Below are 17887 nucleotides of genomic sequence, written 5' to 3'. Positions count from 1 at the left end.
AGAGTTGAGTCAAGCTAAGAGTTGAGTTAAGCTAAGAGTTGAGTTAAGCTAAGAGCTGAGTTAAGATAAGCGGTAAGTTAAGCTAAGAGTTGAGTTAAGCTAAGAGCTGAGTTAAGATAAGCGGTAAGTTAAGCTAAGAGTTGAGTTAAGCTAAGAGTTGAGTTAAGCTAAGAGTTGAGTTAAGCTAAGAGTTGAGTTAAGCTAAGAGCTGAGTTAAGCTAAGAGCTGAGTTAAGCTAAGAGCTGAGTTAAGATAAGCGGTAAGTTAAGCTAAGAGTTGAGTTAAGCTAAGAGCTGAGTTAAGCTAAGAGTTGAGTTAAGCTAAGAGTTGAGTTAAGCTAAGAGTTGAGTTAAGCTAAGAGCTGAGTTAAGCTAAGAGTTGAGTTAAGCTAAGAGCTGAGTTAAGCTAAGAGCTGAGTTAAGATAAGCGGTAAGTTAAGCTAAGAGTTGAGTTAAGCTAAGAGCTGAGTTAAGATAAGCGGTAAGTTAAGCTAAGAGTTGAGTTAAGCTAAGAGCTGAGTTAAGCTAAGAGTTGAGTTAAGCTAAGAGCTGAGTTAAGCTAAGAGGTGAGTTAAGCTAAGAGTTGAGTTAAGCTAAGAGCTGAGTTAAGCTAAAAGTTGAGTTAAGCTAAGAGTTGAGTTAAGATACGAGGTAGTTAAACTAATAGGTGAGTTAAATCGAACTCAGTTCAAGATAGAATCTTTAGTTGAAACAATAACAAAGCGCTCACCCTGCCTCTGTTTGGGTAAAAAGCTGACGGATCGGCCTGGATAAATGTAACCACTCTCAAATTCATGGACATGGCTATGGATGCAAGGACTGACCATACATGATACAACCATTATAGTTGAACCGTGTTATGAGGCTCTACAGTGTTTGTTTACGTTGGCATTGTTTACAAACATTGGGGTCAAACCGACTTCTATGTCGGGTTCTGATGTGGTACGACAGTTGAGGAATTTACAAGTTCTATTCTTCAACAATCAATGGGTCATCAATTCATAAGTAAAAAAATGGATGGAGCAACTAAGCATCTAGTAGCTAGCTAAGAAACTAGCTTTAAGTCAAAAAATGGATGGAGCAACTAAGCATCTAGTAGCTAGCTAAGAAACTAGCTTTAAGTCAAAAAATGGATGGAGCAACTAAGCATCTAGTAGCTAGCTAAGAAACTAGCTTTAAGTAAAAAATGCCATAATAATTAAATTATCTCCACTGTTGCTGGTTCTGTACCTGACGTAGAGGTGAGTACAACTGTGTTGAGAATGATGATGTAAGACCAGGCAGACAGACAGACAGACAGACAGACAGACAGACAGACAGACAGACAGACAGACAGACAGACTTAGAGAGAGCGAAAGAGAGAGACAAAGAGAGAGACAGAGAGACAGACAGCAGACAAACCAACCTGACGTAGAGAGAGATGGGCACCATTGTGTTGAGGATGATGATGTAAGACCAGAAGGTGAGGAACCCAGAGAACACCACATTGTTGTTTCTGATTGGTTCATCCCACAGGAGATAGACACTGAAGCTCCTCCCAACCTTCTGCTCCCAGATGGTGTTGCCAATAGCCAGGATCACACCCATGCAGACTAGGAAGCCAAATATCTGGCAGTAGAGATCAGCAAGTTGGTGTATTCAATACTAGCACCATTTCATAAACAGTTAGAACTTCACATTTTAATTAACCTTCATTAAACTAGGCAACTATGTACGTTGAGCCAGTTGCAACATGGACCTTTTATATTTTTTAACCATCTTTTAATCATATTTTTTAATGTCCTTTTTTTTTTGTTGAGCACTTCAGACGATGTGGGGGAAAAAAAGTACTCACCCATAAAACTAAAGTGTTCATCAGTTTATCAATGCTGGTCCTTTTGAATTTAGTCCTCCCACAGTTCTGCATCAGTTTGGTTTGCAGCCCTAGAGGAGTAAAGGAATCACACATCACGTAGAGGACGACAATAAAGAAGAGAGAAGCTACTAGCTATATATGAACGATCTGACCGTTCAGGGTCAGTACGTGTTGGTCAGATGGGTGTTAAATCTTAGACACGTGAAGTGACAGAGATACACTAAATGTAATTGGTGGCAATTAAACATGAACATACGACAACCCTGTACGACATTAGGTTTTCTCATTTGATTACAAATGAGACTCCTGAATGCTCTCTCGTTGGGGCGACAGGGTAGCCTAGTGGTTAGAGCGCTGGACTAGTAACCGAAAGTTCAAATCCCCGAGCTGACAAGGTACAAATCTGTCGTTCTGCCCCTGAACAAGGCAGTTAACCCACTGTTCCTAGACCAGTTAACCCACTGTTCCTAGACCAGTTAACCCACTGTTCCTAGACCAGTTAACCCACTGTTCCTAGACCAGTTAACCCACTGTTCCTAGACCAGTTAACCCACTGTTCCTAGACCAGTTAACCCACTGTTCCTAGACCAGTTAACCCACTGTTCCTAGACCAGTTAACCCACTGTTCCTAGACCAGTTAACCCACTGTTCCTAGACCAGTTAACCCACTGTTCCTAGACCAGTTAACCCACTGTTCCTAGACCAGTTAACCCACTGTTCCCCAGTAGGCCGTCATTGTAAATAATGATTTCTTCTTAACAGACTTGCCTAGTTAAATAAAGGTAAAAAGTGGGAGGTCTAATGAGATGTACACAGGTAGCCAGCCAGACATGGTGAAATCCCTGACAACAAAACAGCGATAACACGGCATCCATATTAGGAAGTCATCAGAATTTTGACCGATAACGGATGACTTCATAATATGAATACCATACATCAAGACTGTTCATTCATACCAGCAAAGACGACCATTCCGAAGCACCACTCCGTGTTCCGGAGCACACAGCCTCTCAGCAGCATCTTTTCATTATCCAGAGGGTACTTGTTATCTCTCCAGTACAGAGTACCTGTGAACTTGTCCAGCTTGTTGTTGGGAGGCTCACAGATAACTTCTCCTGAGTAGGAAAATATTTGACACCGATTCACCACAGGAAGCCAGGCAGTCAGCACAGCAGGCAGCATCAAGACGTCTACGCATAGAAGTATCACTGCTAGAATGTGTAAAGCCATAACATAACAGTTGACTTGAATTGGAATTAACCCATTCTAGTTATTCTATTTCTATGCGATTCACGTAGTCAGCAAGATGTTCACTCTTGTCTGTTTCTCTGTCTTCTATGTGCTACATTAGCTATGTGCTTTATGTTGTATTACATTGTATTGTCAGTGTCAATACTACCCCAACAGAGACAACAGGGATTTAAACCTGGGCCTCCTACGTTGTAAAAGAATAGAAAAACGACATAAAAGGGAAAATGCTACATAATTACACACATATGTACACAGGCGTATAGCATGAACACACACATACCTAAATGAAACTCAAATATATGTAAGTCTGTGACGAAAAACACCAAAATGTTCCCCGACAAGCACAACATACACTAACTCTTCACCTTCATTTCCGCTAGTTACTGAGACCAGCTCTGTCTCCAGATCCGTAATTCCCATAGTAATTACACAGGAGAGCAAAACAGCACAACGGGAAGACACAAGGACGTGCCCGAACCATGGAAACAGCCGCTCCACTTACCTCAAAACAGCCTCCAAATAGACACTCAAGTATCAGACAAAAAATTACCCCTGAGTTCGTCATAGCAACAACCAGACAATCCAAGGTCAAATACCAGGAAGAGAGAGAGAGCCACGGTAACGCTATATAGACCTACAGATGTCTCGTTATTTTAATACACACAGAATGCAGCATAAATGGTTATACTGTTACCATTGAAGTCAGCCAGCTTTGTTATGTCTGCTCCCAAGTCTGAGGTCACAGTCAAAGCCTGACGAACCTTCAGATTGGTCTCCCTATGCAGAAACATTGGGATTTTATTTGTACAGTGCAAGAATAAGTTAACCATGTATTTGCTTAGAAAGTACATGTAAAAATGGTATTATGACAGTTTTTTGTTGTTGCTTTTGTTTCTTTAGGATTCAATAAAACACGCACTGCATGGGCACTGTTAGCTACCAACAATGTTGAAGTACAAGAAAGTACCACATGTCATAAGCCACATTTTTTTTTTTAAATGACAGGAAATTAGCTTTAAAATTACAAACATTTTCACTCAGCCTCATGGCAAAATGTGTAGAATAGCGGGAACTTAGCTTTAAAATTACAAACATTTTCACTCAGCCTCATGGCAAAATGTGTAGAATAGCGGGAACTTAGCTTTAAAATTACAAACATTTTCACTCAGCCTCATGGCAAAATGTGTAGAATAGCGGGAACTTAGCTTTAAAATTACAAACATTTTCACTCAGCCTCATGGCAAAATGTGTAGAATAACGGGAACTTAGCTTTAAAACTACAACATTTTCACTCAGCCTCATGGCAAAATGTGTAGAATAGCAGGAACTTAGCTTTAAAATTACAAACATTTTCACTCAGCCTCATGGCAAAATGTGTAGAATAGCAGGAAATTAGCTCAGAGATGATTGAAAGTCGGGACATCCATTGCTACTCTGTATACCACTTAAATGAAAAATAAAAATGATATTTTTGTCAACTACTGTCACGCCCTGACCATAGAGAGCCCTCGGGGTTCTCTATAAGTTTTGTAGGTCAGGGCGTGACTAGAAGGGTTCTAGTTATTTTAGTTCTATGTTGGTGTGTAAGTATGGTTCCCAATTGGAGGCAGCTGTATATCGTTGCCTCTAATTGGGGATCATACTTAGTGTGTCCCTTTTCCCACCTGCGTGGTGGGATATTGTTTTTTGTAAAGTGCCTAGGTGCGCTACGTTTGCACGTTCGTTTAGTCTTTGTTGTCTTGAAGTTTCACTATAATAAATATGTGGAACTCTGCTCACGCTGCGCCTTGGTCCATTTATTTAAACGACGGACGTGACAGAATATCCCAACAAGTAAGGACCAAGCAGCGTGCCCAGGAGGTAAAGGAGAGCTGGGTGGAAATACTGGGTGGATGCGAGACCCTTCCTTGGCGGGAGATGCCAAGGAGTAACAGAGGACAGCCACGAGCCCAAGGGCAACCCCAATACTTTTTTGGGGGGAGGGACACCCGTCTGGGGGTCGATGGAACAGTTGGGGGAGGGAGATCGGAGAGAGATGCGCCCGTGCCATGGCCAGAGCCTTCCACTGCGCCGGTGCCCAGTCTGGCGTTCAGCCCGGCTCCATGGCCGGATTCGCGGTCTGAGCGGGTGCTACGTCCCGCACCGGAGCCGCCACCAACGCTAGTTGCCCACCCTAACCCTCCCCATCTAGTTTCAGGTTTTGCGGCCGGAGTCCACACCTTTGAGTTTGACTCTGTGGTCAAACTCATCCCAAACCATCTCAATTTGGTTGAGGTCGAGGGATTGTCCAGGCCAGGTCATCTGATCCAGCACTTCACTGTCCTTCTTGGTAAAATAGCCCTTACACAGCCTAGAGGTGTGTTGGGTCATTGTACTGTTGAAATAAAAATGAAAGTCCCACTAAGTGCAAATCAGATGGGATGGTGTATCGCTGCAGAATGCTGTGGTAGCAGCAGTGTGCCTTGAATTCTAAATAAATCAGTGTCACCAGCAAAGCACCCCCACACCATAACACCTCCCCTTCCATGCGTCACAGTGGGAAATACACATGCAGAGAATGCGTTCACCCACACCACGTCTCACAAAGACACGGCGGTTGGAACCAAAAATCTCCAATTTGGACTCCAGACCAAAGGACAAATTTCCACCGATCTAATGTCCATTGCTCAGGTTTCTTGGCCCAAGCAAGTCTCTTCTTGTTATTGGTGTCCTTTAGTAGTGGTTTCTTTGCAGAAATTAGACCATGAAGGCCTGATTCACTCAGTCTCCTCAGAACAGTTGATGTTGAGATGTGTCTGTTACTTGAACTCTGTGAAGCATTTATTTGGGCTGCAATTACTGAGGTGCAGTTAACTCTAATGAACTTATCATCTGCAGCAGAGGTAACTCTGGGTCTTCCTTTCCTGTGACGGTCCTCATGAGAGCCAGTATCATCGTAGCGCTTGATGGTTTTTGCGACTGCAACTGAAGAAAGGTTCAAAGTTCTTGAAATTTTCCGGATTGACTGACCTTCATGTCTTAAAGTAATGATGGAGTGTCGTTTCTCTTTGCTTATTTGAGCTGCTCTTACCATAATATGGACTTGGTCTTTTACCAAATAGGGCTATTTTCTGTATACCTCCCCTACCTTGTCACAACACAACTGACTGGCTCAAACACATTAAGAAGGAAAGAAATTCCACAAATTAAGTTTTAAGAAGGCACAACTGTTAATTGAAATTCATTCCAGGTGTCTACCTCATAAAGCTGGTTGAGAGAAAGCCAAGAGTGTGCAAAGCTGTCATCAAGGCAAAGGGTTGGGTTGTGCCGTGGCGGAGGTCTTTGTGGGCTATACTCAGCCTTGTCTCAGGATGGTAAGTTGTGTGGGGGCTGTGCTTTGGCAAAGTGGGTGGGGTTATATCCTTCCTGTTTGGCCCTGTCCGGGGGTGTCCTCGGATGGGGCCACAGTGTCTCCTGACCCCTCCTGTCTCAGCCTCCAGTATTTATGCTGTAGTAGTTTATGTGTCGGGGGGCTAGGGTCAGTTTGTTATATCTGGAGTACTTCTCCTGTCCTATTCGGTGTCCTGTGTGAATCTAAGTGTGCGTTCTCTAATTCTCTCCTTCTCTCTTTCTCTCTCTCGGAGGACCTGAGCCCTAGGACCATGCCCCAGGACTACCTGACATGATGACTCTTTGCTGTCACCAGTCCACCTGGCCGTGCTGCTGCTCCAGTTTCAACTGTTCTGCCTTATTATTATTCGACCATGCTGGTCATTTATGAACATTTGAACATCTTGACCATGTTCTGTTATAATCTCCACCCGGCACAGCCAGAAGAGGAATGGCCACCCCACATAGCCTGGTTCCTCTCTAGGTTTCTTCCTAGGTTTTGGCCTTTCTAGGGAGTTTTTCCTAGCCACCGTGCTTCTACACCTGCATTGCTTGCTGTTTGGGGTTTTAGGCTGGGTTTCTGTACAGCACTTTGAGATATCAGCTGATGTACGAAGGGCTATATAAATAAATTTGATTTGATTTGATTTTGATTTGATTTTGAAGAATCTCAAATCTCAAATATATTTTCATTTGTTTAACACTTTTTTTGGTTACTACATGATTCCATATGTGTTATTTCATAGTTTTGATGTCTTCACTATTATTCTACAATGTAGAAAATAGTCCAAATAAATAAAAACCCTTAAATGAGTAGGTGTGTCCAACCTGTTGACTGGTAGTCTAAGTCAAAACGGTAACTAGGCCACTCAGGAACATTCAATGTCTAGGTAACCAACTCCAATGTATATTCGGCCTTGTGTTTCAGGTTATTGCCAGCGACACAACATCTCAATTTTAATCCATTTTAAACTCAGGTTGTAACACAACAAAAAATGTGGAAAAAGTCAAGGGGTGTGAGTACTTTCTGAAGGCACTGCATGCTTAAATGTAATGTAAGTATTTGCTGTGAAAGGGTAACGTTAGCTTTATAAGTGTTGTTTAATGTTTTAAATCTAGAAAAACATGCCAAAATGCTAACGGAAATAGCCCTGGAGCATTACACAGTGCTATAAAACCAAACAAAAAGAAGTTTGGAGATTTGTATTTCATATTTGAATAATCTAATGTTAGAATTATACAATCAAGGCCTTTAAACACTTGTTGGAGAATAACGAACGCGAGGAGAGACGGACCAAGGCACAGCAGATGTATAGTTCCACATCTTTATTATATTATATATCCTCTGTGTTGTTGACCCTGAATGTCAATGGTCTGGACTGAGCGATGTGTCGCTGTAAAGACGTCTGTGATGCGAAACATTTCAGGGGCACAATAATTAAATAATTATAATTAAATAAAAGACATGTAGCCTGGGTTTCAGCACAAACACTAAATAATATCCCACACAAACACAGGTGGGAAAAAATAGCCACTTAAATATGATCCCCAATTAGAGACAACGATTACCAGCTGCCTCAAATTGGGAATCATACAAAACACCAACATAGAAAAATAAACTAGAACACAACATAGAAATTATAAACTAGACTACCCCCTAGTCACGCTCTGACCTACAACACCATAGAGAAACAATGGCTCTCTATGGTCAGGGAGTGACAGCTACTCTCTGTTTATAATCTATGCATAGTCACTTTAATAACTCTACCTACATGTACATATTGCCTTAATTACCACCGGTGCCCCCGCACATTGTAATTATTTCGCCACCATGGCCTATTTATTGCCTTACCTCCCTTATCTTACCTCATTTGCACACACTGTATATAGACTTTTCTATTGTGTTATTGACTGTACGCTTGTTTATTCCATGTGTAACTCTGTGTTGTTATTTGTGTCGCACTGCTTTGCTTTATCTTGGCCAGGTCGCAGTTGTAAATGAGAAATATATATATATATATATATATATATATATATATATATATATTAAAATTGACTCTGTACCGGTACCACCTGTATATAGCCTCCACATTGACTCTGTACCGGTACCACCTGTATAAAGCCTCCACATTGACTCTGTACCGGTACCACCTGTATAAAGCCTCCACATTGACTCTGTACCGGTACCCCCTGTATATAGCCTCCACATTGACTCTGTACCGTAATACCCTGTATATAGCCTCCACATTGACTCTGTACCGTAATACCCTGTATATAGCCTCCACATTGACTCTGTACCGGTACCACCTGTATATAGCCTCCACATTGACTCTGTACCGTAATACCCTGTATATAGCCTCCACATTGACTCTGTACCGTAATACCCTGTATATAGCCTCCACATTGACTCTGTACCGGTACCCCCTGTATATAGCCTCCACATTGACTCTGTACCGGTACCACCTGTATAAAGCCTCCACATTGACTCTGTACCGGTACCACCTGTATAAAGCCTCCACATTGACTCTGTACCGGTACCCCCTGTATATAGCCTCCACATTGACTCTGTACCGTAATACCCTGTATATAGCCTCCACATTGACTCTGTACCGTAATACCCTGTATATAGCCTCCACATTGACTCTGTACCGGTACCACCTGTATATAGCCTCCACATTGACTCTGTACCGTAATACCCTGTATATAGCCTCCACATTGACTCTGTACCGTAATACCCTGTATATAGCCTCCACATTGACTCTGTACCGTAATACCCTGTATATAGCCTCCACATTGACTCTGTACCGGTACCCCCTGTATATAGCCTCCACATTGACTCTGTACCGGTACCCCCTGTATATAGCCTCCACATTGACTCTGTACCGGTACCACCTGTATAAAGCCCCGCTATTGTTATTTACTGCTGCTCTTTAATTATTTGTTATTCTTATCTCTTACTTTTTTAAATGTATTTTCTTAAAACTGCCCTTGTTGGTTAAGGGCTTGTAAGTAAGCATTTTACTGTAAGGTCTACTACACCTGTTGTATTCAGCATTTCACTGTGAGGTCTACTACACCTGTTGTATTCAGTATTTCACTGTAAGGTCTACTACACCTGTTGTATTCAGCATTTCACTGTAAGGTCTACTACACCTGTTGTATTCAGCATTACACTGTGAGGTCTACTACACCTGTTGTATTCAGCATTTCACTGTGAGGTCTACTACACCTGTTGTATTCAGTATTTCACTGTAAGGTCTACTACACCTGTTGTATTCAGCATTTCACTGTAAGGTCTACTACACCTGTTGTATTCAGCATTTCACTGTGAGGTCTACTACACCTGTTGTATTCAGCATTTCACTGTGAGGTCTACTACACCTGTTGTATTCAGCATTTCACTGTGAGGTCTACTACACCTGTTGTATTCAGCATTTCACTGTGAGGTCTACTACACCTGGCGCATGTGACAAATACAATTTGATTTGATTTGTTGGTGTCTCCCGGCGTTCACATAAATCCAACTAGTTGTATTTCATGAAGAAAAAAATAATAATTAGGAGTTTGTTCCTTTACATGGTGTGATGGCTGATACTTTGCTCTATCAAAATATATATTTCACTTTTGTTAATTAAGACAAATATTTGTGGATAAAAAGTGGATTGTCCCGTTTTTCAAGAATCCCTGAGCTTTAAAACAGCAACATTGTCTTTCAGTCTCATGGCAAAATGTGTAAAATAAATTTAAATGAGCTATTAAACTACAATTTACTCTCTCTGCCCCAAAAACAAACACACAAAAAAAGAATGTATTTTTTGGAAATTTGTGGAAATACCAGTGGAAAAGTATCCTAAAAACAACGTGCAAGATAAAAAAACTTTTAAACAGGGGTAGATAGTGGTCAGTGGTGAGAGAGAAAACAGAGGGTGACTCATTCGTGTAGTAAACAAACGTTGGCTCCGTGTCAAACAAAGCAGTTAACAGAACAACTGAGGTAAACTGGGCCAAATCCTCAACCTCAACCACCTGTCCTATTTCCTGATGCTTTACTCAGAGTGTAGAAACCACTGCAGACACACTGTGACACAGATAGCCCTCCTTGGCAAACAGCCCCCCCCCCCCCCCCCTCCCCCAAATACTATAGAAATGCATGCAGTGTCTTACCCGTCTAGCTCAGCCGTTTCTATGTAACACAGTCCATATGGTTCACTACTAGAGAGCAGCAGAATGTCAGCCTGTAGGAGAGGAGGGAGAGGAGGGAGATGAGGGAGAGGAGGGAGAGGACTTACTGGCAAGCCACAGGGAATAAACCAATCTCTGCACCAATGCTTTACAATAGAACTCAACAGTTGCAGTAGAGGAATAGCCCTCATTTTAATTTTAAAAAACCCGTTCATGTCAAGTGTTTATGGGAGTATCTAAGTATGAAATTGAAAGCAAATTACTCACTGTCACAAAGTGATTGTTTTCCAGCTTGATGATATCTCCCACGCGTACATTCATCCACTTCTCATTCTGTAGACTGAGACAGATACACAGTCATAATGCTGATTTATAAAGCACAATAGCATAAAATGTTATGCTATTCAAAGAAATGTCTTCATCTCACTGTGCAATTTTGAAGGTACAAAAAAAAATAATAAGTTGTCTCTTTGCACAAAGCCACAATGAGGTAGAAAATGTTCACATTTAAAAAGGTTCATATTGAAGGTTCATTGAGGATGTACTTACTTTCCCCTGAGTACCTGAGACTGACGACTGTTGACCTGCTGATCGCTTTTATACCTGAACTGAAATTGAGAAGACATCTTTTACAGTGGTCTTGCACTGCTAATAGCTGCTAATAACCGGGGGTGTAGTGTACAGACAGTACCAGTCAACAGTTTGGACACACCTACTAATTCAAGGGTTTTTTTCTTTATTTGTACTATTTTCTACATTGTATAACAATAGTGAAGACATCAACACTATGAAATAACACATATGGAATAATGTAGCAACCAAAAAAGTGTTAAACAAATCAAAATACGTGTTATATTTGGGATTCTTCAAAGTAGCCACCCTTTGCCTTGATGACAGCTTTGCACACTCTTGGTATTCTCTCAACCAGCTTCATGAGGTAGTCACCTGGAATGCATTTAAATTAACAGGTGTGTATTGTTACAGTTAATTTGTGGAATTTCTTTCCTTTTTAATGTGTTTGAGCCAGTCAGTTGTGTTGTGACAAGGTAGGGATGGTATACAGAAGATAACACTATCTGGTAAAAGACCAAGTCCATATTATGGCAAGAACAGCTCAAATAAGCAAAGCAAAATGACAGTCCATCATTACTTCATCACATGAAGGTCAGTTAATCCGGAAAATTTCAAGAACTTTTAAAGTTTCTTCAATTGCAGTCGCAAAAACCATCAAGTGCTATGATGAAACTGGCTCTCATGAGGACCGCCACAGGAATGGAAGACCCAGAGTTACCTCTGCTGCAGAGGATAAGTTCATTAGAGTTACCAGATTTAGAAATTGAAGCCCAAATAAATACTTCAGAGTAACAGACACATCTCAACATCAACTGTTCTGAGGAGACTGTGCGAATCAGGCCTTCATGATCGAATTGCTGCAAAGAAACCACTACTAAAGGACACCAATAATAAGAAGAGACTTGCTTGGGCCAAGAAATCCGAGCAATGGACATTAGACCGGTGGAAATCTGTCCTTTGGTCTGATGAGTCCAAATTTGAGAAATTTGGTTCCAACCGCTGTGTCTTTGTGAGATGCAGAGTAGGTGAACGGATGATCTCTGCACATGTGCTTCCCACCGTGAAGCATGGCGGAGGAGATGTGATGGTGTGGGGGTGCATCGATGGTGGAACCCTGATCTGTTCACCGGACATGCTACCTGTCCCAGAGCTGCTGTTTTCAGCTCTCTAGAGACAGAAGGAGCGGTAGAGATACTCTTAATGATCGGCTATGAAAAGCCAACTGACATTTACTCCTGAGGTGCTGAGTTGCTGCACCCTCGACAACCACTGTGATTATTATTATTTGACCCTGCTGGTCATCTATGAACATTTGAACATCTTGGCCATGTTCTGTTATAATCTCCACCCGGCACAGCCAGAAGAGGACTGGCCACCCCTCATAGCCTGGTTCCTCTCTAGGTTTCTTCCTAGGTTCTGGCCTTTCTAGGGAGTTTTTCCTAGCAACTGTGCTTCTACATCTGCATTGCTTGCTGTTTGGGGTTTTAGGCTGGGTTTCTGTACAGCACTTTGAGATATCAGCTGATGTAAGAAGGGCTTTATAAATACATTTGATTTGATTTGGAAAAGCATTCCAGGTGAAGCTGGTTGAGAGAATGCCAAGAGTGTGAAAAGCTGTCATCAAGGCAAAGGGTGGCTATTTGAAGAATCTAAAATCTAAAATCTATATTTTGATTTGTTTAACACTTTTTTGGTTACTGCATGATTCCATGTTTTTTGTACAAAATGTAGAATGTAGAAAATGTAGAAAATTGTAAAAATAAAGAAAAACCCTTGAATGAGTAGGTGTGTCCAAACTTTTGATAATGGGTGCCAGGTAGCTTGGCAGTTAAGAGCATTGGACCAGTAAATGAAAGGTTGCTGATTTGAACCCCCAAGTTGACAAGGTGAAAAATCTATCGATGTGCCCTTGAGCAAGGCACTTAACCCTAATTGCTCCTGTAAGTCGTTCTGGATAAGAGCGTCTACTAAATTACTAAAATGTCAATCAAATGAGTTAACCCTACTTTTGTTTTTCTTGTCTGTATATCAGTTTTGAATCATCAAATTAATTAAATAATAATTCATTCAATCACTCGATCAATCAATCAATAAGAGTTGACAGTTAACTCACATAGTCGTCAGTGGCATCTTTAACTGCAGTGATCAACAGCACCATGACCAGAGGCACAGTGGTAGTGACCCAGGACAGGGAGGAGATCTCAGGGATCAACTACAAATAGGAGAACACAGAGCCATTTATTTACATCATGTGTAGGAATGTAAACCCCTTGGTTACCTTTGAGCTTTTTCTAGACTGTATTGACTGTGTTGCGTGTGGGACTTACACCCCTTCAAATTAGTGGATTCCTCTTCAAATTAGTGGATTACTCTTCAAATTAGTGGATTCGGCTATTTCAGCCACACCCGTTGCTGACAGGTGTGTAAAATCAAGCACACAGCCATGCAATCTCCATAGACAAACATTAGCAGTAGAATGGTCAGTGGAATGGAAGAGCTCAGTGACTTTCAACGTGGCACCGTCATAGGATGCAACATTTTCAAACAAGTCAGTTTGTCAATTTTCTGCCCTGCTAGAGCTGCCCTGGTCAACTGTAACTGCTGTTAGTGGAAACATCTAGGAACAACAAGCTCACAGAATGGGATTGCTGAGTGTTGAAGCGTGTATGGCGTAAAATATGTCTGTCCTCGGTTGCAACACTCACTACCGAGTTCCAAACTGTCTCCGGAAGCAACTTCAGCACAATAACTGTTCATCGGGAGCTTCGTGAAATGTGTTTCCGTGGCCGAGCAGCCGCACACGCGCATAAGATCACCATACGCAATGCCAAGTGTTCGGCTGGAGTGGTGTAAAGCTCGCCGCCAACGGACTCTGGAGCAGTGGAAACGCGTTATCTGGAGTGATGAATCACGCTTCACCATCTGGCAGTCCGACGGACGAATCTGGGTTTGGCGGATGGCAGGAGAACGCTACCTGCCCGAATGCATAGTGCCCACTGTAAAGTTTGGTGGAGGAAGAATAAGGGTCTGGGGCTGTTTTTCATGGTTCCAGTGCCAGCTGGTCAACACATGCTCTCAGTACCCATCCAAGCTCATCACTAATCTAAGGTCCCTGGGACTGAACACCAATCAATTGGATCCTAACCTCCTGACGAACCGTCCCCCAGGTGTAGATGGTAGGAAATGAAACGTGTGTGTATGTGTGTGTGTGGCGTCAGTGTGCATGTGTGTGTATGTGTGTGTGTGGCGTCAGTGTGCATGTGTGTGTATGTTTTGTGTGTGGTGTCAGTGTGCATGTGTGTGTATGTTTTGTGTGTGGTGTTGCAGTGAAGGCGTGTTCCTGTTTCAGCATGACAACGAGGTCCATACAGAAATAGTTTGTAGAGATCGGCGTGGAAGAACTTGATTGGCCTGCAGAGAGCCCTGACCTCAACCCCATCGAACGCCTTTGGGATGAATTGGAACGCAGACTGCGAGCCAGGCCTAATCTCCCAACGTCAGTGCCCGATCTCACTAGTGCTCTTGTGGCTCTCGCAGTAATGTTCCAACATCTAGTGGAAAGCCTTCCCAGGAGAGTGGGGGCTGTTATAGCAGCAATGTTCCAACATCTAGTGGGAAGCCTTCCCAGGAGAGTGGAGGCTGTTATAGCAGCAATGTTCCAACATCTAGTGGAAAGCCTTCCCAGAAGAGTGGAGGCTGTTATAGCAGCGAAGCGGGGCCCAACTCCATATGAATCCCCATAATCTTCGAATGAGATGTTAGAGGAGTATATTTTGGTGAAGGACCATTGCTAGGCAACAATCCGACGAGAGTTCAGGAGAAGAAACCAATAGTTTGTACTTGCTACTTACTAACTAAATTACAGTTTGCCAATTTCTGTAGTTTAAATATGACCTACTAGCTACGAGACCCCAATTAACCGTGAGGACGGCGAGGGATTTCCTTGTGTTTGTTTCTCTGTCTGAGAAAGCAACTCCACAGACTGTATAAAAACAGAGTACCAGGTCCTTACTAAGTAAGATGTATATTCTGTATCAGTGATTAATTTAGTGATACGAAGGGGTTGATAATAATTGTTGGTTTATAACGTGTTCAACTTGAGTTTCTTATTGAAACTAAATTGATATACTTTGAGTTGAGTAATAATTCCTAACTTTACTTTGTTTTTGTTTATTCATAAGTTAAGGCAGGTCAAACATACCCTAAGACACATCCCCACACTTAATCATATCACAGTGCACTTTAACCAGTTGAATATAAATAAGCAAATAAAATAAAATTGTATTGGTCACATACACATGGTTAGCAGATGTTATTGTGAGTGTAGCACAATGGTTGTGCTTCTAAACTCAGCAAAAAAAAAGAAACGGCCCTTTTTCAGGACCCCGTCTTTCAAAGATAATAAGTAAAAATCCAAATAACTTCACAGATCTTCATTGTAAAGGGTTTAAACACTGTTTCCCATGCTTGTTCGATGAACCATAAACAATTAATGAACATGTACCTGTGGAACGGTCGTTAAGACACTAACAGCTTACAGACGGTAGGCAATTAAGGTCACAGTTATGAAAACTTAGGACACTAAAGAGGCCTTTCTACTGACTCTGAAAAACACCAAAATAAAGATGCCCAGGGTCCCTGCTCATCTGCGTGAAGAAGCCTCAGGCATGTTGCAAGGAGGCATGAGGACTGCAGATGTGGCCAGGGCAATAAATTGCAATATCCGTACTGTGAGACGCCTAAGACAGGACGTACATCTGACTGTCCTTGCAGTGGCAGACCACGTGTCACAACATCTACACAGGATTGGTACATCCGAACATACACCTGCGGGACAGGTACAGGATGGCAACAACAACTGCCCAAGTTACATCAGGAACGCACAATCACTGCATCAGTGCTCAGACTGTCCGCAATAGGCTGAGAGAGGCTGGACTGAGGGCTTGTAGGCCTGTTGTGAGGCAGGTCCTCACCAGACATCACCGGCAACAACGTCGCCTATGGGCACAAACCCACCGTCGCTGGACCAGACAGGACTGGCAAAAAGTGCTCTTCACTGACGAGTCACGGTTTTGTCTCACCCGGGGTGATGGTCGAATTTCCGTTTATCGTCAAAGGAATAAGCGTTCCACCGAGGCCTGATCTCTGGAGCGGGATCGATTTGGAGGTGGAGGGTCCGTCATGGTCTGGGGCGGTGTGTCACAGCATCATCGGACTGAGCTTGTCATTGCAGGCAATCTCAACCCTGTGCGTTACAGGGAAGACATCCTCCTCCCTCATGTGGTACCCTTCCTGCTCATCCTGACATGACCCTCCAGCATGACAATGCCACCAGCCATAGTACTCGTTCTGTGCGTGATTTCCTGCAAGACAGGAATGTCAGTGTTCTGCCATGGCCAGTGACGAGCCCGAATCTCAATCCCATTGAACACATCTGGGACCTGTTGGATCGGAGGGTGAGGGCTAGGGCCACACCAGATACTGAATATTTTGGTTTTATTTTGTTCAAGGAAAAATCCACCCAAAAGCTATCTTTTGATATTTGTTTCATTCGTCCGTTGTTGATTATAGTCCCGAAATGTTTTGCCAATGCAGAGATCAAGTTTTCAAGATGTAATTTTCAAAATACAGAAATCTGGCTCATATTTATTTATTTAACCTTTATTCAACTAGGCAAGTCAGTTAAGAACAAATTCTTATTTACAATGACGGCCTACCCCCGGCCAAACCCTAACGACGCTGGGCGCCGCCCTAAAGAACTCCCACCAATCACGGCTGGTTGTGATACAGCCTCACACTGTCTCAATAGTGCACTGTATACTGGGAGAACTGTCTCAATAGTGCACTGTATACTGGTAGAAGTGTCAACAATGATTCACTGTATACTGGGAGAACTGTCTCAATGATTCACTGTATACTGGGAGAACTGTCAACAATGATTCACTGTATACTGGGAGAACTGTCTCAATGATTCACTGTATACTGGGAGAACTGTCAACAATGATTCACTGTATACTGGTAGAAGTGTCAACAATGATTCACTGTATACTGGTAGAACTGTCAACAATGATTCACTCTATACTGGGAGAACTGTCTCAATGACTCACTCTATACTGGGAGAACTGTCTCAATGACTCACTCTATACTGGTAGAACTGTCAACAATGATTCACTGTATACTGGTAGAACTGTCTCAATGATTCACTCTATACTGGGAGAACTGTCTCAATGACTCACTCTATACTGGGAGAACTGTCTCAATGATTCACTGTATACTGGGAGAACTGTCTCAATGATTCACTGTATACTGGGAGAACTGTCTCAATGATTCACTGTATACTGGGAGAACTGTCTCAATGATTCACTGTATACTGGGAGAACTGTCTCAATGACTCACTCTATACTGGGAGAACTGTCTCAATGATTCACTGTATACTGGGAGAACTGTCTCAATGATTCACTGTATACTGGGAGAACTGTCTCAATGATTCACTGTATACTGGGAGAAGTGCCAACAATGATTCACTGTATACTGGGAGAAGTGCCAACAATGATTCACTGTATACTGGGAGAACTGTCTCAATGATTCACTGTATACTGGTAGAAGTGTCAACAATGATTCACTGTATACTGGGAGAACTGCCAACAATGATTCACTG

At 42.4% G+C, this 17887-nt stretch overlaps 1 protein-coding gene across 3 annotated transcripts in view; it reads right to left on the bottom strand.

Moving 5' to 3' along the window:
* atp8b4 (ATPase phospholipid transporting 8B4) overlaps positions 1-17887 on the bottom strand; it is a 62442-nt gene that overhangs the window by 32061 nt on the left and 12494 nt on the right. For all 3 annotated transcript variants that reach the window (XM_036960619.1, XM_036960628.1, XM_036960636.1), the window contains 8 exons: positions 13343-13441; positions 11206-11264; positions 10924-10996; positions 10639-10709; positions 3800-3882; positions 2811-2969; positions 1834-1922; positions 1405-1607 (listed from right to left, as the gene is read on the bottom strand). In XM_036960619.1, the coding sequence (XP_036816514.1) occupies positions 1405-1607; positions 1834-1922; positions 2811-2969; positions 3800-3882; positions 10639-10709; positions 10924-10996; positions 11206-11264; positions 13343-13441 (836 nt within the window). The remainder of the gene's footprint in view (positions 1-1404; positions 1608-1833; positions 1923-2810; positions 2970-3799; positions 3883-10638; positions 10710-10923; positions 10997-11205; positions 11265-13342; positions 13442-17887) is intronic.

This window comes from Oncorhynchus mykiss, chromosome 2 (genome assembly GCF_013265735.2).
Source record: "Oncorhynchus mykiss isolate Arlee chromosome 2, USDA_OmykA_1.1, whole genome shotgun sequence".
In the NCBI taxonomy this organism is placed as follows: domain Eukaryota; kingdom Metazoa; phylum Chordata; class Actinopteri; order Salmoniformes; family Salmonidae; genus Oncorhynchus; species Oncorhynchus mykiss.
Note: the sequence above shows the minus strand (reverse complement) of the source record. Positions and strands in the feature narration are given on the sequence as shown.